The sequence below is a fragment of the Sesamum indicum genome, linkage group LG15 (genome assembly GCF_000512975.1).
Source record: "Sesamum indicum cultivar Zhongzhi No. 13 linkage group LG15, S_indicum_v1.0, whole genome shotgun sequence".
Lineage (NCBI taxonomy): Eukaryota > Viridiplantae > Streptophyta > Magnoliopsida > Lamiales > Pedaliaceae > Sesamum > Sesamum indicum.
The window spans coordinates 2,845,974-2,872,255 of NC_026159.1; the positions used below are offsets into that span (position 1 = coordinate 2,845,974).

At 36.4% G+C, this 26,282-nt stretch overlaps 3 protein-coding genes and 1 non-coding gene across 4 annotated transcripts; 3 read left to right on the forward strand and 1 right to left on the reverse strand.

The window, feature by feature from the left end:
• On the reverse strand, positions 1,495 to 1,567 carry TRNAR-UCU. Its single transcript has one exon. It is a non-coding gene; the product is annotated as a tRNA-Arg (tRNA).
• Positions 4,194 to 5,203, forward strand: LOC105177654 (transcription factor HEC2). The gene has a single exon (XM_011100877.2). It carries the CDS (start codon positions 4,331 to 4,333, stop codon positions 5,006 to 5,008), a length of 678 nt encoding a protein of 225 aa, XP_011099179.1. The 5' UTR covers positions 4,194 to 4,330; the 3' UTR covers positions 5,009 to 5,203.
• LOC105177613 (DNA-directed RNA polymerase II subunit 1) lies at positions 7,516 to 16,833 on the forward strand. The gene is made up of 14 exons (XM_011100827.2): positions 7,516 to 7,846; positions 7,944 to 8,207; positions 9,057 to 9,356; positions 9,543 to 9,701; positions 9,894 to 10,055; positions 10,153 to 10,373; positions 10,461 to 10,602; positions 10,683 to 11,018; positions 11,107 to 11,393; positions 12,092 to 12,350; positions 12,417 to 15,502; positions 15,852 to 15,923; positions 16,308 to 16,361; positions 16,447 to 16,833. Exons 1-14 carry the CDS (start codon positions 7,763 to 7,765, stop codon positions 16,565 to 16,567), a joined length of 5,547 nt encoding a protein of 1,848 aa, XP_011099129.1. The 5' UTR covers positions 7,516 to 7,762; the 3' UTR covers positions 16,568 to 16,833.
• On the forward strand, positions 20,158 to 23,582 carry LOC105177614. Its single transcript, XM_011100828.2, has 5 exons — positions 20,158 to 20,632; positions 21,612 to 21,805; positions 22,228 to 22,261; positions 22,398 to 22,996; positions 23,085 to 23,582. Exons 1-5 carry the CDS (start codon positions 20,323 to 20,325, stop codon positions 23,373 to 23,375), a joined length of 1,428 nt encoding a protein of 475 aa, XP_011099130.1. The 5' UTR covers positions 20,158 to 20,322; the 3' UTR covers positions 23,376 to 23,582.

A 26,282-nucleotide genomic window follows, 5' to 3' on the forward strand; every position in this document is an offset into this window, starting at 1 on the left:
AATGTACAAATTCAAACATTAATTTAATTAATTAATATATTAAGAGTAAATAAATAAATAAGATATTGGTATTAAAAATGTAGACTATAAAGTACAAATCTATATCCATGAGATTCAAACTCGTACATTGTGTTTGGATTTGTGTTTTAGTTATTTTGTTTTGTTTTGAAAATAAAGAGAGAAAAATAGAGATAAGTAAGTATTTGTTGAAAATAGATGATATGTTTGGATTTGTGTTTTGTGGTTATTTAAAATAAGTGGCGTAGGTATGATGTTGGGATGTGGGAGACAAAAATCACTATTTATTGTCAAATCATATATTTTTATATATAAATATGTATATATATAAATATTTTATGTTTAATGTTATATTTTTGGAAGAAAAAAAATACTGTGCATCAAATTATGTCTGTTTTATATTATATATATATAATAATATACAAAGTTGAAAAACAAAAAAACACGCAAATAAAGTGTAAAAATACAAAAACAAACATTGAATGTGTTTTATCTTATCTCGAAAAAATGCAAGAATACAAATCCAAACAAAGCCGTAGGTTTTTAGTTGCAAGACTTCAACATCACCATGACCTCTTAGTAATCTTACTTGAGTAACTACATTTCGGAAAATTAACGTTTAGGGAAATCGAATCACATAGTAAGTGTATTATAATTTATTTATTTTTTTCTAACTGTATACAAATTACATTATATTTGTTATATAATTTAGTTAAATTTGAACGCGAGTTAAATCCAAATCCAAATTCCCCCGGAATATCCTACATATGATAGCACTTTCATATTGAGAGAAAAATATTTAAAATTTTGAATTGAGTTGGTGTAACCTTTTATAAACTGTCACGAATTTTCATTTCTAATCATTAGAAGGGAAGGGCGATATTTATGAAATTGCAACTTTATATTGCATAATTGGATTTGACATTTTGTTGCACCGGTAACAGACATTATTATTGTCACTTCTGGACTGCTACTACGGTACTGATCGATTTTTAAAATAAATCGTGTTTCAAATTAATTACATAATAATTAATATTGTGGGTGTTATATAGTTATGTATTAGTTAAATTAGAGTTGATTTAAATTATTATTATTTTTAATATGACGCAAATAATCGAAAATGAAAAATTATTATTATTGAAAAGGCAAGGGAAAATTTATTAAGAAGTGGTGGAAGTAGTAAGGGGAATGGAAATGCAGACTGCAGGAGATAAGAATGGAAAAAGATAAAAGGGGGTGAAATGGATGACAGCTATGGAAAATGATTGCGTGTTTGCTTTTACTGACTGGCTTGACTCTTGGCTTGGGGGTTGGGGGCACTCATTTATCACCGGCTGGAGCCGCTGCAGGCCTGCTTTTGACGCGTCGCTGTTCGTTTCGGCAAATGGGGCACGCGCGCCTCCGCTCTTATATACGACGGCTGTTAAGAAAATAAAAATTAATATTAATTAATTAAAACCTCAAAAGAGAGAGATGCACGCCCAGTGGGACTCGAACCCACAATCGCTTGATTAGAAGTCAAGCGCCTTATCCATTAGGCCATGGGCGCTGCTTGCTTTTCATTCGAAGTCTTTAATTTGACATACCCCAAATATATAAATTCCAAGCTGCAAAATGTGGATGGGTGGGTTGCGGGGAAGCAAAGTAAAAATATATATAGGTAAAACAAAAATGTGGGATTAAGATGATGAATTCGGTTGGTGGAAAACAAGAAAGAAAAAAAGTGATGAAGGCAGAAAGGTTTATCCAATGTTCAGCATATGTATATAGAAAAGACTTTAATTTAATGCACTGAACCAAACAACTGAATCCAAAACGTTGATCGATAAATCCCTGAAACACACACTGCAAAAAGCTTGAATATGTATAATGACCGCTTACCATTAAGCTGAAAGGAGGTTTAATTTCTTGGTGCCTGCTGCTTTTGTTTCAGTTCATCACTATTCTGTGTAAATTCTCCCTTTTCACTTTTCCAGGGTTTATCATCAACTCCTCTTATACATAAATTCCACTCATCCAATCCAAATCGGGGACCCTTTACCCTCCCCTACTCTAATCTTTTGCTTTTGCTTCTTTCAGGTAAAAATTCTTTGGGATTGGGACGTTGCTTGATGGAACACCACTGCGATGTTGATCATCTGATCATCCTCAGTTGCCCATAATTCCTAAATTGAACATATATACGTTTCAACTAAGTTTATTGAAAATTCAATTATATATATCTAGCTATGTATATTACTCCATTTTGCATATAATATATGTCACATCTCATACATGGGCCTAATTATGAATCATTAGGACAGGTGGGTTCATATTAGAATATTGTGTTTTTGAATTTTTCTATAATTAGTAAATACCTTTTAAGTGATCATATACATTCATTGATACTTGTCTTATTTCATAATTATTAACTAATAAACAGAAAATATTCTTAATTTAATTAGTTGTATAAGAATTAGAGTAGTGTCAGAGTCAGAGGTGGTGTAAGCCCTCTTCATTTGTCATGTCTGAAAGAAAGCAATAAGTCTTGATTGGAGATCAGGTATGTGTACATGTGAAAAGAGGCTGACAAGCTGATCCCACAGGCCAAAAAAAAAGTATAAAATCATTGGTATTAGTTTTTATTATCCTTTGCCCTTTTTCTTATCCAACTTGGACGTCCTTCTTATCAGGATATATATGTTTAATACTATTCCACCATCATATATATATATATATATAGTGTACATGTAAATAAATACATGATGAGGGTTTTCCATTGTTCCAGCTCCCTCCATACTCCTAATTGCTGCTGCCCTTATTCAGACATGCTTCATTCTAGCAATCATATCCTCACACTGTCATATATCTATCTACCCTTTAACTGTTTTATATTAATATAAGAATGAACACTACTATATATAAAATCCATCACACACACATGTATATATATAGAGAGAGAGAGAGGGAAGAGAGAGAGAGGCGTCGGTGGGGTGATAGATTAGATTGGAGCAGAATCGAAAATAGTTGAAGTATAGGGGAATTAAGTGGGGGTTCGGGTTTGGGGCATCATCTGATCATCAAAGTCGTTATCTTTTCTGACAGACTTCATGTGCATTGTGGGTGTGGGTTCATTTTTCACTCCAAAGCCATGTATCTTCCAACAACGCTGAAGAAAGCCGTGACTTTGAGCAATAACCCAATAATATATATATATATATATATATATATAGAGAGAGAGAGAGAGAGAGAGAGAGAGGTTCATGCACCTTTATCAGTCTCCTCTAGTCTTCTCCCTGCAATTCTTGATTTATGCATGTACGTACCATCATCACTTCACTCTTTTATCTTTTTTTTTTTATCATTTACACATACATATTCATTCACCACCACCCCCATGGAAATCTCTATATATATACACTTTTGCTTTATCTTTTTCCTTGATATCCAACGTAATCGTGTTAGAGAATTTTACATTATCATGATGGATCACATGGTCAAGATCCTTCGTGTCTTATGTGTATTTCAAATCTATACATATGAAATACCATTAACCGCATTCTCACAAGAAGACATCCCTCTTACTAGAAGCAAATTAACCTCAAGAATAATATTTCATATCGAGAAAAAATAATTGAGAAATATTCGAGAGGCTCCCAAAATATGCACCTACAATCAATAACTTTATAACAGCTATATATGGATAAAAATGTAATATACTTTTTACCAATGAAGTTAATAGAAAAGGCTAGAGGCAACATTTTTTTATAGTATAAGATTCCAACCATTTGCTTGTTATAATTCTCCAAACTTAGAGCAATTTGTTTACTCTCCCTTTGTTTTAAGTAGTAAATCTCAATCATCTAATTTATCTAGAAAATATAGGGTTCTATATATATATACTGCAAAAAAACAAAAAGGACAATAACTTTTAAAATTTAATTAAAATTAAATCGGAGCGAATTTAAATCAATTATATAATAAATTCTATACAGTTATTGTATAATTTATGAATAATTTAGAAAAAAATAACAAATAGAGTGTGATGGATTTATTTGGAAAAAAAAATGTTGCAGTGGAAAAATTAGTTGTGCATCCGTGAGTTGACAGGTGTGGCCTTGACAGTGACCAACTATTCTACATAAAAGCAAATATTTTATATTAATACTGTCAACAGTATTAATAATATCTCCATCCATACTGATTCGTCGTGCCAACATCTCATATAAACCCTTCATACCCCCATTTCCCCTTACTGCGTTTCCCATATATTATAAACTCTCTATCTCTCCTTCGCTGCCTTTTCAGCTTCAGAGGTTTATTTGATCAAGTCATGGATTTCAACCTCATGATGGATTCATCGTTAGCCCACAACAATGCGGGAGCTGGCCGGGAAATGGTTGCTCAGCTTGATAAGTTTCCTCAACTCTCCGACGGGCTTTATCAGGAAACTTCTGAATCATCGGATTTGGAATTCTCCGGTGGAAGCGCCTCCAGTTTCACGACCTTTCAGAATCTTTATGGCAACGCCGTAGCACCGGTTAATGCTCAAGAGACAAAGCTCCCTCTCGTTTCTCAAAACATGGAACTCAGTTTGAATCATGATCCGAGTTTGTCATTGCAGCAAAGGTGCTCGATGGAAGGGATGAGAGAGATGATTTTCCGGATTGCGGTGATGCAGCCAATCCAGATCGACCCGGAATCGGTGAAGCCGCCCAAGAGGAGGAATGTGCGGATTTCTAAGGACCCGCAGAGCGTGGCGGCCCGCCACCGCCGGGAGAGGATAAGCCAGCGGATCAGGATCCTGCAGAGAATGGTTCCAGGTGGTACGAAGTTGGACACTGCTTCAATGTTGGATGAGGCGGTGCATTACTTGAAGTTCTTGAAGAGGCAAGTGCAGTCGTTGGAACAAGCAGCCGCCGCTAACAGGCCGATAATGGGTGCTGGATTGTTTCCGGTGGTGGGCTCTATGCAAATGCTTAGCTCAGATCGAACTTGTTTCTTGGTTTGATTTTACATATCCTTTTAACTTTCAGATATTTTTTCAGAAAAAAAAAAAAGAAAATGTACTAGTTTTAATATGTTCTCTTTTCCGTTTTTCTTCTTTAACTTAGTCTTGATTTGTTTCTTCGATGGCTGTAGCGTGTGGCAGAGTAAATTTAGTGTGGATAATTTTCCTTAAAGTTCACCATGATCATAGAATTTATTGTCGACACGTAGCGCTGAATATATCATGGTATTAGGATAAAGTTGGATTTAAATACCAAATCTTTAAGAATTGTAGTCCAGATTTGGGTGAGTCAAGCTCAAATCACACGATAAGCACATCATATGTAGTATGTTATTAATGTACATTTAAAAAAATACAACGAACGATAAAAAAAGAAAGATGTGGAAATATTTCATCCATCCACAACACGATGGCGAATTATTGCCAACCTTTTTACCCAGCAGTGAAGATACTTAACAAAATCTAATCGCATCTTAGTCAGAGACTCGGATTACAAAGAAATCGGATATCTAAAAATTTTAATGCAGTGATGAAGCAGAAAATTTTGCAATGAATAATGACAGGGTACCTGAATTAAGGCTTTAGGTCAGAAAATGGAACTGCATGGTGGTTTGGACTTTGGAGATGGAGCTGTGGTAAAAACAAGTTAAACTTTGGACTTAGGCGGGACAGTGGCTTATTTCCTTTTGATTGGGCTTTCAAAATTTGTGAATCAACTCTAGCTCTCTAACAACCTGTAATTGGGAGGAGTTGATACCCTTTGCTGAATCCTAAGTCTGCAATTAGAATAAAACTTTGCTAAGATTGTTGGTGGTTCTTAGCTTTACAGTTTGGGGGGGAAAAACATTGTTAACAAATTCAGTCATAAGTTGATAATGAATTTTCTCTCAGTTTTGGGTTCTGATTTAATAATATTAGAACTACGTCTGTCAATGATTAAGATCTTATCCAATTCATATTTAAAATTAAAAATAACCCAAATAAATTAATTTAGATTCATACCCTATCTAATACATTTTACTCCACTCAAAATGCATAGGTCTCTAGACCCATCTGGACCCAGTGTTTGAGTCTTGTCAGACCCAAATCGAATTTTTTTTTCTTTCTTTCTTCTTTTCTCCGACCTTTTTTTTTCTGTAAATTATACTAATTAAATTATTTTTTTCCTCTATTTTTACCCGTAATTTATAGGGTATTGAATTCAGTCAATCGAATTGAATAGATTTTTAATCAACCAAAAGTTTAGGCATATCGAAAATCGAACCGACCTTATCGATTCGGTTCAATTATAATTGAACATTTTTTCAATTGGATTCGGTTAATAACCGAATTGTCAAATCATAAGAAAAAAAATATTTTAGTTAATTAATTTAATAGTTCTTTATTTTTATATTTTAAATTTAAAATCAGTAGAAATTTAATTATATTATTGTAAAATATAGTATATATTTATAAATATAATTTAGATATATATTAATATATTTTATAAAAATATAATATATTATATAAATATATTTTATAAAAATATAATATATTATATAAATATATTTTTTTAATTTCAGTTATTTGATCGATACGGCTGATCGACCTAACCAAACTATACCGGTTGATTGTACCAAATTTTTTTTTTTCTAAAATTAACCGAAGACCTAACTGAATTTTTGGTTTGAATTTCAGTACGAACTAAAAATTTGATTCAATCGATTTTCGACCGATTAATCGAACTTTTAACACCCTAATAATTTATAAGTAAATTCAGAATTATTGAGACCAATTTACAAATAACTTTTTTTTTATAATTTTTAAAATAATATATCATTAATATACCCTTTACAAAATAATTTTATGAAAATATTACGTGATAAATAATGTATGATACTTTAAGTTTTTAAAATTTGTTTATTTGAAGTTAAATCAATTGATAAATAATAATCAAATTGAATAGCGAAGAAAAATAAATATATTTATTGGGTCCCAATTGGATAAATAGACCAATGGGTATTTATAGGTAGGGTCCAATCCGCACCAAATCTATATTTTTTTAATGGGTTTGAGTATAAGCCCGGATCTAATATATTGTTATAAGTTGTATAATTATCATTTCTATTTATATACATATGTATAAAAGAACGCATATAACACACACAAAGGCACGCTCTTAAATACAATCTAAATTTTGTGTGAACAGATATAATTGAAGACATTTCTATCACAAAGTTAGGAGTTTGTTTGAGTTTAATGTGAAGTTTAAGTACAAGTACGTTGATTTTTTTTTTTTGGTTTAAAAAATTGTTTAAATCAAGAAGAAGGCCATAAGATAATTTTAGTGTATCATTCTTACAAGCCCAAGCCCATCTAAGAGAATAGCCCAAGCTTAATAATATTAATATAATATATATAGATATAATTATTTTTTTTATCATACTTTTAAATTTTAATGCGAAAAATAGGAAAAGAAGAGATCGAACACCGCGTGAAACGGGTAACGACACTATTAAAGGCCCAAACCCTCATCTTTAGCTCTAGTCTCCGCGATTTCTACTCTTTCCTGGTGCTCTGCACCTCTCTCTCTCTCTCTCTCTCCACCCATTTTCTTCCTCGGTCTTAAACAGTTGATTAGTCCAAAGGAAGTAAAGAGACAACAACCGAGCAAATTGCATAATAATTCGCGGAAGTTTGTGAAAGAATTCTTACATAAACCCTAGGAATTAGCTGTGGAGAAGTGAAAAACCCTAGAATTTGGAGTGAACCGCCATGGATTTGCGGTTCCCCTATTCGCCGGCCGAGGTTGCCAAGATCCGGGTGGTCCAGTTTGGCATCCTCAGCCCGGATGAAATTGTAATCTACGATTACTTAGTTTTTGTTTCATTTTTTAAATTTGGAACAGCATGGCTGAATTGGGAGCTCAACTGGATAATTTTGTTCTTCTTTGCAGAGGCAAATGTCGGTCGTGCATATAGAACATAGTGAAACGACAGAGAGAGGTAAGCCGAAGCCAGGTGGGTTGAGTGACCCTCGTCTGGGGACTATTGATAGGAAGATGAAGTGCGAGACTTGTATGGCTAACATGGCCGACTGCCCCGGCCACTTTGGTCACCTCGAGCTCGCAAAACCCATGTTTCACATTGGCTTCATGAAGACTGTGCTCAGCATCCTTCGTTGTGTTTGCTTCAATTGCTCCAAAATTTTGGCAGACGAGGTACTTACCTGATGCCCCAGTTGATGCAAAACTGAAACTTTGGAGCAATGTGAGACAGAGAGTTTCGCATTTTCCCCCCTAAAGCTTGCATGCATGGAGAAAGAATACGGATTTTGATTGGATTTCTAGTGATTGATTGATAATATCCAATTTGGGACTTCTATTTCGCAGTTTCAAATAAAATGTTAAGAGTATGTCGGTGAAGGAAAACTTTGGCGCTCGTATTTTCAATTACCACGCCAACATAAAATAGGATGAAGAATAATGAAAACTGGGACTGCCTCATGTTACATATTAATTTCGATGGCCATGTGGCCGTTTATGATGTGGAAACATCCGGCTATGAGCATAACCTGTGTGATGAATTTCTTATCCCAACCAAGTTTTGATATGGTAACTTTTGTTGGACTATGAGAGTGTCATTAACGGGCATGAGAGCATTTCTTGAGAAAAATGTAACTATAGCACTCCTTATATCACGGAGGTTCCTTATATATTTCACAAGCTTAGACCTTTTTATGCCTTCTCACATTTCCATCCTTAGTTGTAAGTATCACCATTTGCTTGATGTTTGTAGTTGAAAGCTAAGCCTTCCCAAATGCCAAGGTTTCTTACAAATACTTGTTAATGGATATGTCTTCTGGAGTTTGGTATGATTTCACATAAATCATGATCAATGTATTTTGTTATGCTGACAGGGATAGTTGTTTGTTTTCCGTATCTGCCTGAACTTGGTGGGATTCCTCGAATAGAAAAAACTAGTTTTCCGGCAAGATGAGGCACATGAAACTTTAATGAAGACAAGTTTGTTTTATATGTTATTAATCATAGTATTCGAATCTCTGCCAGGAGGATCCGAAGTTCAAGCAAGCATTGAGAATAAGAAACCCTAAGAATAGGCTAAAAAAGATATTAGATGCCTGCAAAAACAAATCCAAGTGTGAAGGAGGCGATGAGATTGATGTGCAAGGTCAAGACACTGATGAACCTGTGAAGAAGACTAGGGGAGGGTGTGGTGCTCAGCAGCCAAAAATTTCTATTGATGGCATGAAAATGGTTGCTGAGTACAAGATTCAAAAGAAGAAGAACGATGACCCGGAGCAAATGCCTGAACCAGTCGAAAGGAAACAACAACTTTCTGCAGAGAAGGTACGGTGTCCTGAACAAAAAATGGCTTTGAAACTTTTGGGTCTCCAATATTCGCTCCCAAGCCACTCTGTTGTGAATGGAAAACCCCCTTGCCGAAAGTTGGGAAAAGGATATCTTGCTTCAGGCTTCTAACCTGAAATGTGTGCAAGAACTGTCAGTTAAAATTTCTGATTGATTTCATTTCAGGTTCTTAGCATCTTGAAGAGAATAACTGATGAAGATTGTCAATTGCTGGGTTTGAATCCAAAATATGCCCGCCCCGATTGGATGATACTTCAAGTTCTTCCTATTCCTCCGCCTCCTGTTAGACCTTCTGTGATGATGGATACTTCTTCTAGAAGTGAGGTGAGATCTTCCTCTTGAGCTATTCAATTTGGCTTGACTTGTTCCTGGATTTTTATTACTACTTCAGCTAGTCCTGTCAGGAAAAGTATGTTAGGTTCTGTTCTTTTAAATGAATGAAAGTTCCCTGCACCTCACCCTGTGTAGTAGCTTGCAAGCTTTACCATACTCTGATTATTCAATCTCTCAATGCAGGATGATTTAACTCATCAATTGGCGATGATCATAAGGCACAATGAGAACTTAAAGAGGCAGGAGCGGAATGGGGCTCCTGCACACATCATCTCTGAGTTTGCACAGTTACTGCAGTTCCACATAGCCACCTACTTTGATAACGAATTGCCTGGACAGCCAAGGGTATTGTTACTTTCTTTCCTTTATTGACACAATATGTCAAGATTCAAGGTCTTGAATACCTTTTACCTAACAAGCGAAGTACCTGCATGCACTGTAGGCTACACAAAGATCTGGTAGACCAATCAAATCAATATGTAGCAGGCTCAAAGCAAAAGAAGGTAGGATCAGAGGTAACTTGATGGGTAAGAGAGTTGATTTCTCAGCTCGGACTGTGATCACACCTGATCCAACCATCAACATTGACGAACTGGGAGTACCTTGGAGTATTGCCCTGAATCTGACATATCCAGAAACTGTGACGCCTTATAATATAGAAAGGTTTGTTTCTTTTACTTTGATTTTCCGATTGTTAGCTTATTTTTCATTTTGAATTGGCCATTCATCACTACTTCATCTTCAATGCAGGTTGAAAGAGCTTGTGGAATATGGACCTCATCCTCCTCCAGGTAAAACTGGTGCTAAATATATAATTAGGGATGATGGGCAAAGGCTTGATCTTAGATATTTGAAGAAGAGTAGTGATCAGCATCTAGAACTTGGCTATAAGGTGAGACTCTTTGCCCTTTAATGTGAGAATGATGAAGGTTAGAGTTGCATATCTCTTAACTTATGTGATCAATGATGTAGGTGGAGCGCCACTTGAATGACGGTGACTTTGTCCTGTTCAATCGGCAACCGAGTTTGCATAAAATGTCTATAATGGGGCATAAAATAAAGATTATGCCTTACTCAACCTTCCGTCTGAATCTGTCTGTAACCTCACCCTATAATGCTGATTTTGATGGGGATGAAATGAACATGCACGTTCCCCAGTCATTTGAAACTAGAGCTGAAGTGTTGGAACTGATGATGGTTCCGAAATGCATCGTGTCACCTCAATCAAACCGGCCTGTAATGGGTATAGTCCAGGATACACTTTTAGGTTGCCGCAAAATCACCAAAAGAGATACATTTATTGAAAAGGTGACATGCAGTTGGCTTTTCTCGAATAATACTATGTTTCTGCTTGTGAGAATTTCCTCTGTAAACTATTTTTCATTTGTATATGCAGGATGTTTTCATGAATATTCTGATGTGGTGGGAGGATTTTGATGGAAAAGTGCCTGCACCGGCAATTTTGAAACCTAGGCCACTTTGGACTGGAAAACAAGTGTTCAATTTAATAATACCAAAGCAGATAAACCTTTTGAGATATTCAGCATGGCATCAGGAAAGTGAAAAGGGATTTATAACTCCTGGGGATACTCAAGTCCGAATAGAAAAAGGGGAATTGCTATCTGGCACTCTTTGCAAGAAGACGCTTGGGACATCCACGGGTAGTCTTATACATGTTATTTGGTATGTGCTCTCTAGATGCATTTTATGTAAAATTATAGTTTGGTAACCCAGTTATATTTATCTGGTTGTGGGAATATGAAGAAATGAGCAGATACATAAAATTATAGTTTGGTAACACAGTTATATTTATCTGGTTGTGGGAATATGAAGAAATGAGCAGATGTTATGTTTTAGAACAGTGTTACTTGTGCCATAAAAGCGAAAAAATTAATGGACTCTCCTCTGGCATTTGCAGTGTGATTGGCCAAAAAGTGAACCATTAGATAGTTCTTTCTGGAGAGAAAATCCTCACTTCTTGTCCAGTGATATGAAGGGGTGAAAAACTTTAACTAATTGATTTTCCCTGATAACTGATACTACACAACAGAGCAGTAGTTTCTTCTCCATTTTAGAAGCATCGTTGCATATGCATATGCATGTGTGTTGGTATAGCAATTTTTGCTTGTGCTTCCTTTGGTAATAGAACCTGCACAATTTTGACTCTATGATACGGTGGACATTGCTAAAAATGTTTTGAAAATGATGGACAAAGTATGGATGCATTCGTTGTGGTATAGCATCTAAGTAGTTATATCTATCTTGAAGTTGAAGCTAAGTTTGAATGAATAGCATGGGAATGTTGCTGCAGAATCTTGTTACTAGCCTAAAACATTCTTTATTTTGTGTCTTTATTCCATAATAAATGGTAATGCATCCAGGGAAGAGGTTGGTCCGGATGCAGCTCGAAAATTCTTGGGACATACGCAATGGCTTGTCAACTATTGGCTTTTGCAGAATGCTTTCAGCATTGGAATTGGTGATACAATTGCTGATGCTGCAACAATGGAAAAGATCAATGAAACTATTTCAAATGCGAAGAATGAGGTGAAAGAACTTATTAGGGCTGCTCAAGAAAAGCAGTTAGAGGCTGAACCTGGTCGAACGATGATGGAATCATTTGAAAACAGAGTGAACCAGGTATGAGTAAGAGTTTTGCTTGCTCCTTGTACATTGACAAAGACTAACGCCTTTTACGTGTCTTAGGTGTTGAATAAGGCCCGTGATGATGCTGGAAGCAGTGCTCAGAAGAGCTTGTCAGAAAGTAACAATCTTAAGGCTATGGTTACTGCAGGATCTAAGGGAAGTTTTATCAACATTTCTCAGATGACTGCTTGTGTGGGGCAGCAGAATGTTGAAGGCAAACGAATTCCTTTTGGATTCATAGATCGTACTCTGCCACACTTCACCAAAGATGATTATGGTCCAGAGAGTCGTGGGTTTGTAGAAAATTCATATCTTAGGGGTTTGACGCCTCAGGAGTTCTTCTTCCATGCTATGGGTGGTAGGGAAGGTCTAATAGATACAGCAGTGAAAACTTCGGAGACCGGGTACATTCAGAGGCGTTTGGTAAAAGCAATGGAGGATATCATGGTTAAGTATGATGGGACTGTCCGGAACTCCTTGGGGGATGTGATTCAGTTTCTTTACGGGGAAGATGGTATGGATGCTGTTTGGATTGAATCGCAGCCCCTAGAATCTTTGAAGCTGAAGAAGGCTGATTTTAATGATATGTACAGATATGAAATTGATAATGCAAATTGGAATCCTAATTACATGTTGCCTGAAGCTGTTGAAGATCTGAAAACGATTCGTGAAATCCGCAGTGTATTTGATGCGGAGGTACAGAAACTTGAAGCTGACAGATACCAACTTGGGACAGAGATTGCGACCACTGGTGACAATTCTTGGCCCCTGCCTGTTAACATTAGGAGGCTTGTCTTAAATGCACAAAAGACATTTAAGGTTGATTTTCGGCGGCCTTCTGATATGCATCCTATGGAGATTGTGGAAGCTGTTGACAAGTTACAGGAAAGGCTTAAGGTGGTGGTTGGTGATGATTATTTGAGTATGGAAGCCCAAAAGAATGCTACTCTTTTCTTTAATATATTGCTTCGGAGTGCCTTAGCAAGTAAGAGGGTTTTAAAGGAATATAGACTTACCCGAGAAGCTTTTGAATGGGTTATTGGTGAGATAGAATCTCGTTTTCTGCAGTCACTTGTGGCTCCTGGGGAAATGATAGGGTGTGTCGCTGCACAGTCAATTGGTGAGCCTGCCACACAGATGACCCTTAATACTTTCCACTATGCTGGTGTGAGTGCGAAAAACGTCACATTAGGTGTTCCAAGGTTGAGGGAGATCATTAATGTTGCTAAAAAAATCAAGACACCCTCTCTTTCAGTATATTTGAAGCCTGATGTTAGTAAAACAAAGGAGAGGGCCAAAAATGTCCAGTGTGCTCTTGAGTACACTACTTTACGCAGTGTGACACAAGCCACAGAAGTATGGTATGATCCAGATCCCATGAGCACAATTATTGAGGAAGATGTGGAATTTGTGAAGTCCTATTATGAGATGCCTGATGAAGAGATTGACCCTGACAAAATCTCCCCTTGGTTGCTTCGCATAGAGTTGAACCGGGAGATGATGGTGGATAAGAAACTCAGCATGGCAGATATTGCCGAGAAGATAAATCTTGAATTTGATGATGATTTGACATGTATATTCAATGATGACAATGCTGAGAAACTGATTCTTCGTATTCGTATCATGAATGATGAAGCCCCCAAGGGTGAATTGAATGATGAATCAGCTGAGGATGATGTATTTCTCAAGAAGATTGAGAGTAACATGCTCACAGAAATGGCTCTTCGAGGCATACCAGATATCAATAAGGTGTTCATAAAGAACAGTAAGCTAAATAAGTTTGATGAGAATGAAGGATTCAAGGCAGAGAATGAGTGGATGCTGGACACTGAAGGTGTTAACCTACTGGCTGTCATGTGCCATGAAGATGTTGATGCAAGGAGGACAACAAGCAATCACTTGATTGAAGTTATCGAAGTTCTAGGAATTGAGGCAGTTCGTAAAGCTTTGCTGGATGAATTGCGTGTTGTCATATCCTTTGACGGATCTTATGTGAACTACCGACACTTGGCAATATTGTGCGATACCATGACCTATCGTGGTCACTTGATGGCCATAACTCGTCATGGGATTAATCGCAATGATACTGGCCCGATGATGAGATGCTCCTTCGAGGAAACGGTGGACATTCTGCTTGATGCTGCTGTCTATGCAGAAACGGACCATCTAAGGGGTGTCACTGAAAACATTATGTTGGGTCAGCTTGCACCAATTGGCACTGGAGACTGCGCCTTGTATCTGAACGAGGAGATGTTAAAACAAGCTATTGAGATCCCTTTACCCAGTTACATGGAAGGTGGTGGCCTGGAATTTGGCATGACACCTGCTCGTTCCCCACTTACAGGAACCCCGTATCATGACGGCATGATGTCACCAAGTTATTTGCTCAGCCCAAATCTGCGGTTATCTCCTGTTACAGATGCCCAGTTTTCTCCTTATGTTGGTGGAATGGCCTTCTCTCCTACATCATCTCCAGGTTACAGCCCGTCCTCTCCTGGATACAGCCCATCATCTCCTGGTTATAGCCCCACTTCTCCTGGTTACAGCCCCACTTCCCCTGGTTATAGCCCCACTTCCCCAACATATAGTCCCAGTTCACCTGGATATAGCCCAACAAGTCCTGCATATTCTCCAACTAGCCCATCCTACTCACCTACTTCTCCAACCTACAGCCCAACTTCTCCTAGCTATAGTCCGACTTCACCAAGTTATAGTCCTACATCTCCAAGTTACAGTCCGACATCTCCGAGCTATAGCCCAACCTCCCCTGCATACAGCCCAACATCCCCTGCATACAGCCCAACATCCCCTGCTTACAGCCCCACTTCACCCTCTTACAGCCCAACGTCACCCTCTTACAGCCCAACCTCTCCATCTTACAGCCCAACCTCACCTTCTTACAGTCCCACCTCTCCATCATACAGCCCAACTTCTCCGTCATATAGCCCAACCTCACCTGCCTACAGCCCGACCTCCCCTGGTTATAGCCCAACCTCTCCAAGTTACAGTCCTACCTCACCAAGTTATAGCCCTACATCTCCAAGTTACAATCCTTCAGCAAGATACAGCCCTTCTCTTGCATATTCACCTACAAGTCCAAAGATCTCACCTTCTAGTCCTTACAGTCCGTCCTCTCCAAGTTACAGGTAATCTTTGTGTAGGTTTTTGTGGTGTTTGATCTTTGTGCCTGCCAAGTGCTAATTTCTGATCCGTAACTGTGTGCTATAATAGAAGTTATTGTAAGTGAATGAGTTGTTTGCATCATACTGATGGCTAGTAGTAAAGCTGGGTACCTTGTGAATGCTAGTTGATAATTTAGGTTGAAAAAAGAGAATCTAAATTGCTGCTGGTTTAATCGTAAGTGTTCAAGGAACGAACTAATACTAGTTAATGGTGTAACTTGTGTTCATTATAATATTTGATTCTTGCTTTTTGGCAGTTGATAGTTGACAAGTTGTATTTTAACTGATATACTGTTTGCTCTGTGATTTGCAGTCCAACCTCACCTTCATATTCTCCAACATCTCCATCGTATTCTCCATCTAGTCCAAGTTATAGCCCAAGCAGGTAAATTCATTATGTCAATTTTCCCAGTGAGAGTCTCTGTGGAACTTGCTCTAGGAGTAAAAGAAATTGAAATGCTCCAACTTGGTCACCTTAACTTTTCTCATCATTGATTGTCTGAACAGTCTTTAATGTACTATATAGCTAGTTGATTTCTAAGGAGAATCCATTTTATAGTTAGAAGGGGCCTTATTTATTCTTCAAGATTCTAATAATCCAATCTGGCTTCAAGTTGATTAATTCGAGTATATCATCATTGTCAAATTAACTTTCCAAATGGCCAAAGACGTTAGTTGGGAAGTTCAGGGGCTATGGGCATCTCTGTATTTCTTGTGCAAGTTGTTTTGTATAATTTCTTTTTCATTAACATTTGCTATGAAATTGCAGCCCCTACAATTCTGGTGCAAGCCCTGATTATAGTCCTAGCTCCCCGCAGTACAGGTGAGTGCAGGTTACCCTGTGGTCACAGCAAAGTGAGAAAAAACTTGTGGTTCTGAGTTATTTTTTTTCTCTGGCTCCTATGCAGTCCAAGTGCAGGATACTCTCCTAGTGCACCAGGGTACTCCCCATCTTCAACCAGCCAGTACACTCCCCGCACAAATGACAGAGACGACAAGAGTGTCAAGGATGAGAAGAGCAAGCGTTGATGTGCAATACAGCACAACTGCATACCAAATATTAAGGACTGAAAAATTCTTGATGTTCATCAATCTTTTCAGCTCTTATGTTGCATGTACTAAATGTATTCCATGTAATGCAAGTTGTACTAGTTCTCCTGTTGTGTTGATTGGCATTCGACATGGGACAATCCTTAGTTGTACGACCTTTTATTTGAGATTTGAGTTTGTATAGCAGAAGACTAACTATGACGTAATGAAGTCTTGAATTTGAATTTGAATTTCTGGGGTGGATAGCGGAATGTGTTGTTATGTGTCTAACACCTGAATATTATATGAGAACTTTCAGATAAGGCTAGAATGGATTTGTGGATTACGAACTTCTTGTATCGGATTCAGCGTTTCCTCTGGAATTGTTTTGAATGATTGCTTATACAAGAAATATTAACGATGCAAGAAATTTACTCACAGAGGAAACAAAACATAGCCATTGTTAACAGATTGCTCGACTATCAAAATCAACAATGAAAATGAACAAGTGTAGGGCAAGCAACACAAGATTATACAACAGTACACATATCCATTTAATTTATGCGTTCGCACAATAAATGTAATAGGAAATAGGGTGTAAATATATGAACTGCATGAGAACTCCATACCCCATCCAGAAGCTCCAAGGCCGAACCCATCTGTCAGACTAGCGTATCTGAGATCGGAATTCTGTTTTGGTTTAATTTGCTTTGCTTTTCTTTTGGACGAAAGTAAGTAATTTAACAACGTTATTCAAAGCGGAATTAGCAAAAGTGTAGCCTAAGTAAACGCCTAATTTGCTATTGAGATAAGTGATTGTGAGTAATTATGTTGTTGCCTAAACAAACTCCTACACTTTGGGTTATACTACATCCCTATTTTTATTCCATCAGAACACATAAAACATTTGTAAGTTCTAAAGTTAAAAATATGAATCGATTATGTCTTAGCCTAGTGCTTGGCGGTTAAAGTTGATGTCTTACGAATAAATTTGAAGTTATGAGTTTAAGTTCCGCAAACATGTGAATATTTGATCTTATTTATATAACTTGAGTTTATTGTAATCGATATTCTCGTTTCATTTAATATAAATTTATTGTAATATGAATTTATGTATTTGGACGTACGATGGAAACAATGAAAAGGCCTGCCAAGAAGAGTGGTGATGTAGGTCGCGCAAAATCAGGATTTTCGGATCGGGTAGCTAGATCGGATCGCTGGGTTGAGATCGTTGAATCCTTCTTTCGAGTTACCTATAGTGGATCCTGAGAACACAACAAACGTAAGACTAGCCGAGAAGCCCTCGGCGATGGCCCTTCGATGCTTAAGTTAGAAAAGGTGGGGTCGAAAATATGATAATGAGATCGAGTGAGATCACAAATTTGGCGGTAAAAATAAGTGGTGAAAACGTGTTTAAATAATCATAAATGAAGCTATTTATAGTTGTACGATACCCTCTATGGATATGACACGTGGCCCCAATAAAAACGAGCCACGTCATCCTCTGTAAAGCCTGTTGTCGCCTGCCGCCGCCGCTGCTGTCCCTGCTGTCCCTGCACATTGGGTCCCACGCGCGCTGTCAGCATATATACATAAAAAAGAGGGTGAAAAATAGAGAGGTATTTTGGTAATTATGTAACTTCCCTTATCAAGTGGGGCCATATGTTTCAAGTAGATGAGACGTTAGCACCAGCTTTGAGTTAATCCATACGAAACTCAGATCATATTATGAGCAATCAATATTTGGGTTCTTCCTTCCTTAGAGTGCATGAACAAATAAATAGATAGGGCACCTACTTTTTTTGAAGTAACAGTGATGAAATATTATTAATTAAAATAAATTAATTATAATAATTTTATCGGATATCAATATCTAATAAATTATTATAATATTAATATCTAACAAACTATTACAATAATTATACTCTAATTGATTTATCAAATACACTAAATTAACCAACGTTTGTTGTTACAATAGAAACATCACCGACTATTCAGTAGAAACAACATCCCACACAGGCTGGGTTCAAACTCATGGGACTTCAATTTCACCAATAAAGTTTCATTGACAGATAACATACGTACGTGAGAATATTATTCAACAACTGAATTAAACCTAAGAGATGTATATATACACAATCCACACTACTTAGTCACCAACAAATACAAATTAGACTTATTAGATCGATCACGCACAAATTATATATATTAGAAAAGGTATGTTTGTGTCATTGTGTGTGTCTTTTTTCTCATATATTTTCATATATCTTGGATGAGAATTATTTAAATACGTAATCAGCATCTTCTATTTTAATTAATTTATACACAACAAGCAAAATATTCATCAGTTACATCAATAATAGTATATATTAAATAAAATAAAAAACGTACGTAATAAACTTTAAAATATAAAATTTAATCCAGGAAAGAGGGTCGTGGTGGACAACTCTTAAATGCATTTAATCCCTATGAACTTAATCCCTCAACAAATATATTAATATTTGAATAGCTCTTTTCTCTAATTTAATTTGGCGTACGTGTGATTTTAAGTATCATTATCAATAATTAAACAAATTAAGCTAGCCTAATAAACGTGTAATCTCAATCTCGACTCAATACGTACCCACAGCTAGTTTTAATTAATTAACTGCCGCCTAATTGGATCTTAATTAGTAAGTCCTCGTTTGGACCAATTCATATAACATTGTTTAATAATATAATTACAAGTAAGAAGCTTTCTGCATGTCCCCAACGACTGCAAACAAAACGTGGACAGGAATAGGATCACTTACTCAGAAACAGCTGGAAAAAGACAATATAAAATCTAACACAATCCACCAATGGGACCTGCAGTCTATTAATGTGGGTTTGGATGTAATTGAATAAGATGAATATTTATACATATATATATATATCTATATGCAATACAGTAATGAAAAATCCAGGAGGGCTATGATTGTGTGTGTATATATATATATATATCCATATGACCCACTTCAATCCTATTCATTATTTTGGACAAGATATTAGTTAATGAAGAGACCCGTATAAATTATTACATATATATAAGATTTTTTTAAATATTAATTGTATGTTGAAATTTTTTTACTCAATTATTCGTACAATATATGGTATATATTTATCATGTAATTGATCACTATTTTAAATTATATTAGACTTATTGTATAATTAGTTGCTGATCAAACCCGTGTTCGAGTTAGAATTTCTTGTTGTACTAATTAAATTGTTTTTTTGTATTTGTATCTTGAGGAGCTGACTTAAGTATTTATGGATTTCAAAGTTTTTCAAATAAGTGAAATTCTTGACTGGGACCGTAAATTATCTTGACAGGCACGAGGCAAATACTGCAATTTTTCTGTGATTATTTTATTAATTAATGGTGGGTAAGCAGAAATTTCCAGCAGCCTGAGGGCCTGACTGGTAAAAGTTTCAGGCAGTGTTGACCCATGAAATCGCCTTTTCAAAGCAAATGGTTTCCAAAATTATATGATCGCATGCATCACGTGTTTTACATTCTGAATGAGCTGCAACTCGTATTCCCTCTATATATACTTGTTTCCAGGAGCTTGTTCTTCATCAAACTAAGATCATCTCTGGTCTGCTATATATATATATATATATATATAGAGAGAGAGAGAGAGAGAGAGAGAGAGAGAGATAGAGAAGAGTAGAGAGGGAAGAGAGATTGTTGAATATTCTTGAAAACTAGTGCGTATTCGGATAAGAAAGTAACCATGGCTTCCACTTGCAACAAGTCTTTCTCCAGCAACTACATGCTCCTGAAGCCTGAAGATGCCGGCTTTCTTGACCTGGCAAAGATGTTGTTTTCCAGTGACATTGGGAAACGGAAGTTCATCGACTGCCCCGAAGGGGCCCGGGAGCCGTTCGGCCGGAGATGGATCATATTCATTTCGGTGATGGTGCAGAAGTTGTTGCAGGCAACGGCTAAACCCATGGCCGCGTTCGGGTCCGGGGTTGAGAATTGGCTGAATTTGCTGACAGGGAATGGCGGGTTGTTCGGGCTAGTGATGAATGCACTTAAAGGTAATAATGCATATCATGTCCGTTTTCTCTTCTTTCTAGATTCTTTCGCGTGAAGCATGCATTTTCTGTGTCTTAACACTAGTCCAAGGATATTGGCAGAATTACTGATGTTCTTTCCAGCCAGACAAAACGAAACGACAAGCATGCTTGAAAGCAGTCCTCTCGGCGATTACAGTAATTTCCACAGTCATGAAACGTTAATGTCTGAGAAACCCTGATCTGTGTGAGAAAGGTGATCATTAATATGACAATATTCAGGCTAATTAAAATTCAGGTAAAGTAATTAACTCTTTTAAGAAGACAAAAAGCAGCGGCTAGGAAAAAATCTAACACAAAAAGGGTTTGGCAGAATTTAAACCAATTATAGTTCAGTAAAATGGACAATTACATTTGTTTAGTAATTAATTTGGTTGGATCAAACCTGGTTTGATTAGAATTTTCCCAGACTTAGCTAATAACTAAAAGTTGAAGTGCTATTGATGTGGGTGATCATGAACGTTTTTCCTAATCATAAACTAAACTGCAGACTGGACACATCAATTGCTGTCTTCTTGAGAATGATTATTGTCCAATTTGTGCAGCCAACGTCTTTGTCATGCTCACCAACTCCACTATTCAAGAAAATCACTGTATGCTAAATATTCTGAATAGAAAAAGAAATACATAAACAGGAGAGATGATTAATGCCGCGTTTGGTTAATTAGCAGTCGAAAGTGTTGTCAATTATTCCACTTTCATTTTAATATGCAAAACAAAACCCCCTCCAGTCCACTTTTGATTTTATTAACAAACAAAATCCCCTTGCTAATCACCTACTACATACTGATTAATTATCTTAACAGTCAATCATTCATACTACATCGTCATTACGGTAAAGTCTAAGCATACTAATTAATATCTATATATGTTTGATTATATATGTACCAAGTATATATATGAATAAGACTTGATGGCTTTTACTTAATATTTGTGCATGCAGGAAAAGTAGTACATCCAGATAAAACATCGGCAAGTTTCTTGTCGTTTATAGGGAACATCGACAAACGGCTTGAACTAGACACCGACATCAGCGGTGGAGATAAGAGATACTACGCTGTACTCTCTGTGATGGCTTCTAAGGCTTCTTATGAGAACCCGAAATACATTGAATCCATCGTCAAGGACCACTGGCAGGTCTATATGTACATTAATCGAACATTTTGCCTGCAAGCTGATTCCCCATCAATACTTTTTTACTATCAGATTATTCGTGTTTGACTTAATTTTTGTGCTGTTCATTTAATAAATTTTAACTCATAAAATTCTCTTAGTAGAATACTCAAAAAAAAAAATTATTTTATTACCGATAAAAGAAAGAAACATGGTGTCCCTATAGCATAATTATTTGCATATATAACTTATTGGTCGGCACATGGTGGACCTCTGGCGTGACAAGAGTCAAAACTACAGTGTACCCAAGTAGGTTTTCAAAACAAAAGGAATACAACTATGGAAAGATAATTGAATAAAATTTTAAAAGTTTATAGAACTGATCAAAATTATTAGTAATCTATGGAACTAAACTTACAGTTTCTGTTTTGGGTTCTCTCTTGCAGATGGATTTCGTGGGATCCTACGATTTCTGGAACGGTGAGCTTTTGAACGTCTCCCAGATCACATTTTTGCTGCTTTTAATGTTCGCTCAGAGCTCTAATTTTCTTTATTAATTGATTTTAATTATCCATTTTAAGGGCAAATTAATAAATAACTTTACATTTTTCTGCAGATTATCAGGAGAAAGCGACAACACAAGCATTTGTTCTTGAAGACAAGAACGACGTGATTGTAGTCGCATTTAGAGGAACAGAACCCTTCGACGCAGACGCATGGTCTTCAGACTTCGACCTGTCATGGTACGAACTTCCCGGTGCCGGCAAGATCCACGGCGGGTTCATGAAAGCTCTCGGCCTACACAAGAACCAAGGGTGGCCACAAGAACAAGACGATACCAAGCCGGATACCGCCTACTACGCCATCAGGAAACTGCTGAAAGAAAGACTGCAGAAAAACGATAATGCTAAGTTCATAGTCACCGGCCACAGCCTCGGCGGAGCACTGGCAGCACTTTTTCCCGCAATTCTATCCCTGCACGAGGAGTCATGGCTGCTCGATAGATTAGAGGGCGTTTACACATTCGGGCAGCCGAGGGTCGGAGACGAAGAGTTCGGACAATACATGAAGAACATAATAGAAAAACACAACATTAACTTTTACAGATTTGTCTACAGTTACGACATGGTGCCCAGGCTGCCATACGATGACAAGACTCTCATGTTCAAGCATTTCGGGACGTGCATCTACTATAATAGCCTCTATGAAGGAAAAGTAAGATGAATCCATTCATCCCAGACAAAATTACATATAAATTCAAGAAAAATAACGTTTAAATAATTATGCTTTATTTTTCTTGCAGGTTGTAGCTGAAGAGCCTGACAAGAACTATTTCTCTTTGATATGGGTGATACCGAAACTCATAAATGCATGCTGGGAGCTGATCAGAAGCTTCATCATAAGATACACGAAAGGAGCAGACTATAAGGAAGGAGGTCTGCTGAGAATGTTCAGAGTAATAGGAATTTTAGCTGCCGGTGTTCCAAATCATTGCCCGCAGGATTACGTTAATGCTACCAGGTTGGGATCGCCCGACGTATTCAACTCATCAGTTCTTGGCTCAAATCAACCCAAAATCTTGAAGATGCAGTAATCTGCTTTTTCTTCATTGATTTTCTGAGCTGTTGCTCTTCTGTGGGTGATTAGATTTAAATTTTTTTTTTTATTGTATGATCTTGTTTGTGTATTTGGGGCGATTAGATAGTACTGCAACATGTATAAATCAATTAAAACATTGTTGCTTTTGATACACACACAATGGAGTCATCATGACCTAATACAAACAAGGCAGTTTCTTCTATAAGATATTTTGTGATCATAATGCCGCCATAAATAAAATAAGTATAAGAAATTAAATAATAATAAATTTTATGATACGCAATAACATCTTTATAATGATGGAATCATAAATCCTGTATAAATAAGAACTTAGAGAGGCACATTATTGAGATATATATTGTATATAATAATATAACATTAAGGATTAAATGCATTTTTTGTTTTTCGGTAACTTATGTTATTTGGTGCTTTTTGTCCTTTAATTTTATAAAATAGCATTTTGATTTTGTATCTTTTTAGTTTTTTCAATTTCAGTCCTTTTATTTGGTGGACTTCAATTTCATTAGGGAGAAGGGTGAACTCTAGTAAAAAATGAGTGAAATAACAAAAATAAAAAAAATTTACTAAATATTAGCCTAGAAAGTTAAATGATAAAAATACTGACATAAATGGGTCAATATACAAAAGCCCGGATTTTAAAACGTCAAGGGACATGCACATGCACTTTTTTTTATAAGCAAGAAGGGCAAATTCTAGGGAAAAATAACGAAAATTAAAAAGATGTAGGACGAAAATGCTATATATACTAAAAAAAGTAGAAGACATGCCAAATAATCTAAATTATGGGACCAAAAATACATTTAAGCTTAACATTATTTCCACCATGAGAAAGTATGCCATATAAAGTTAGTACAAATAATATAAATGCATGCACCTTAAATAGAAAAAATGTTATTTTAGTTTTGTAATTTAGAGAGCATTTTTAGTTTTACACAAATTGATTTTTGTAATTTAATGATGTAATTTTAAGGTTTTTGGCAATTTTAATTTATTTTCAACCAACACTTTTAAAATTATGACTTTCCGGCCAAATTTATAAATGGCACTTCAAGTGGGTTGGCATTTTTTATGATGACATAGCAGTCCATGCCACTTTATCATAATGGTCGAAAAGTTTCAATTTTAAAGGTAATGTGCAAGTCACATGTATTTTTTCAATTAAATTGGCAGGAAAAAGATTAAAGTTGCTAAAATTTAAAATTATCAAACTAAATTATGAAAATTAATTCGTACATGATAAAAAATATCATTTCCTATATATTACAGAAGTAAAATTATATTTAGGTACTTGGTGAACAATGAACTATTAATGAATCATATATAAAATAACGTAATTATATTACTTCCAGGTTCATACATGGAATTGAATCCCCATGCATATATCTAGCTACCCACAATATGCCAGGCTTTCTCGTCATGCAATATATTTGATATGAGCAAATAATGCTCATTAGGGACGGTCTAACTTTGGATTCTTGGCATGGGTTTTGCAGGCTTTAGAACGAGGACTTGAAAAAAAATCATAAGCACTTTAACACCTAAATTAATATTGAAATGACAAAAAATAATTAAAAGAACTTAAAAGCAACGCCAAAGGAGTAGGATAACAATAAGCCAACGAGTATTTAAATTTCTATTGTGCAACTGTAGTCGGAAATACTTACCCTTCTTGAATAAGGAGGGTTTAAATTTAAGAAACCACCAGTTGAGCACTGTTGTACTATACAATTTTTTTTATAAATGAAACTTATATTTATCCACAAAAAAAAAAAAAAAAACTTTAAGTTTGTCGTCCTCTCCCCCACTTGGGCCTCTTTGTCCTCCCTTCGGGTTGCTTGAGAGTTGGGCTGCGCATAAGTTTGGTAGCTATGAAACCAATTCTTGATGGTTGGTCTAGAACGTTTCAAATCGAGAATTTCGAGACAGAGTATCAAGGGTTCTATAGACTTGCACTAAATACTGCAGCCGTGTTTTATCAGTAGAAGACGTAGGTCGTTTGTGCAGTTTTAGCACGTTAGTTGATAAGGTAGTTGATTGACTGAACTGACTCGCAGAAATTGTTATATGGAAGCCCTCTTAAGATTTGGTCGATATAATTGGGATTTCCGATTCTGATAGTACGAGATTAGTTCTCAAACTTGAAAAATCATGACAATCAAGTGCATACAAAAATTGTATCTTGAACATGGCGACACATGAACAAGGCTTCTACATACCAAGCATATATATGTCAACATGAATTCGTGGGCTTGGATTAAATTTGTGTGCAAGGAGATGTAGTAATATGTCCAGAACAAAACACTCCAGATTCTTTTTGTTGTTCGCAAGGAACTACGGCATACGGCTTGAGAGGAAGAAACATCTCAACTTATTATCCAGCCTAAAAAATAGTGGATCCAGCCACATACATGACCCAAAACCAACCTGACCCGTCTGCTCGAGAGTTGTTCCCGGTAATCTCCTGTGGAAGATATGCTTCTCCAACGTGTTTCTTGCATGAGAAAAGAAAGACAAGACCACGCGTGATCATTCGTGCATGAAATGTGAGAAACGATATGTTGGAATGTCGGAAGGGTTAATGGGCTAAGCAACTGGCAGTCCCTGGGCAATTCCCTTTCACTACCTTCGTACGCTTGTCTTCCTATACTTTTGTCTCCCTGTCAAGCTTAGGGTATTCCATTCTGAAATAGTCCTGATCCATTTTTTGTACAAATTAGTGTCTAAACTACTACATTGATCATAACTTTATGAATTTAGTACATTACAACTAATATTATATAGCTTAATAAAGAATCTTAGTTAAGGCCTACTGAAAAGCACCTAATTTACAGGCATAATTAAACCATAATCAGGCCCTTACCACATTGCTTTCCTCTACCCT

Bases quoted from the DNA above. Each gene is read 5' to 3' on its own strand.
- LOC105177614 (XM_011100828.2), top strand. From the start codon at position 20,323: ATGGCTTCCACTTGCAACAAGTCTTTCTCCAGCAACTACATGCTCCTG. The intron at 20,633-21,611 runs GTAATAATGCAT...TTGTGCATGCAG, and splicing joins AGTGATGAATGCACTTAAAG to GAAAAGTAGTACATCCAGAT. The intron at 22,262-22,397 runs GTGAGCTTTTGA...ATTTTTCTGCAG, and splicing joins ATCCTACGATTTCTGGAACG to ATTATCAGGAGAAAGCGACA.
- LOC105177654 (XM_011100877.2), top strand. From the start codon at position 4,331: ATGGATTTCAACCTCATGATGGATTCATCGTTAGCCCACAACAATGCG.
- LOC105177613 (XM_011100827.2), top strand. From the start codon at position 7,763: ATGGATTTGCGGTTCCCCTATTCGCCGGCCGAGGTTGCCAAGATCCGG. The intron at 9,702-9,893 runs GTGAGATCTTCC...CTCTCAATGCAG, and splicing joins ATACTTCTTCTAGAAGTGAG to GATGATTTAACTCATCAATT. The intron at 10,603-10,682 runs GTGAGACTCTTT...TCAATGATGTAG, and splicing joins ATCTAGAACTTGGCTATAAG to GTGGAGCGCCACTTGAATGA.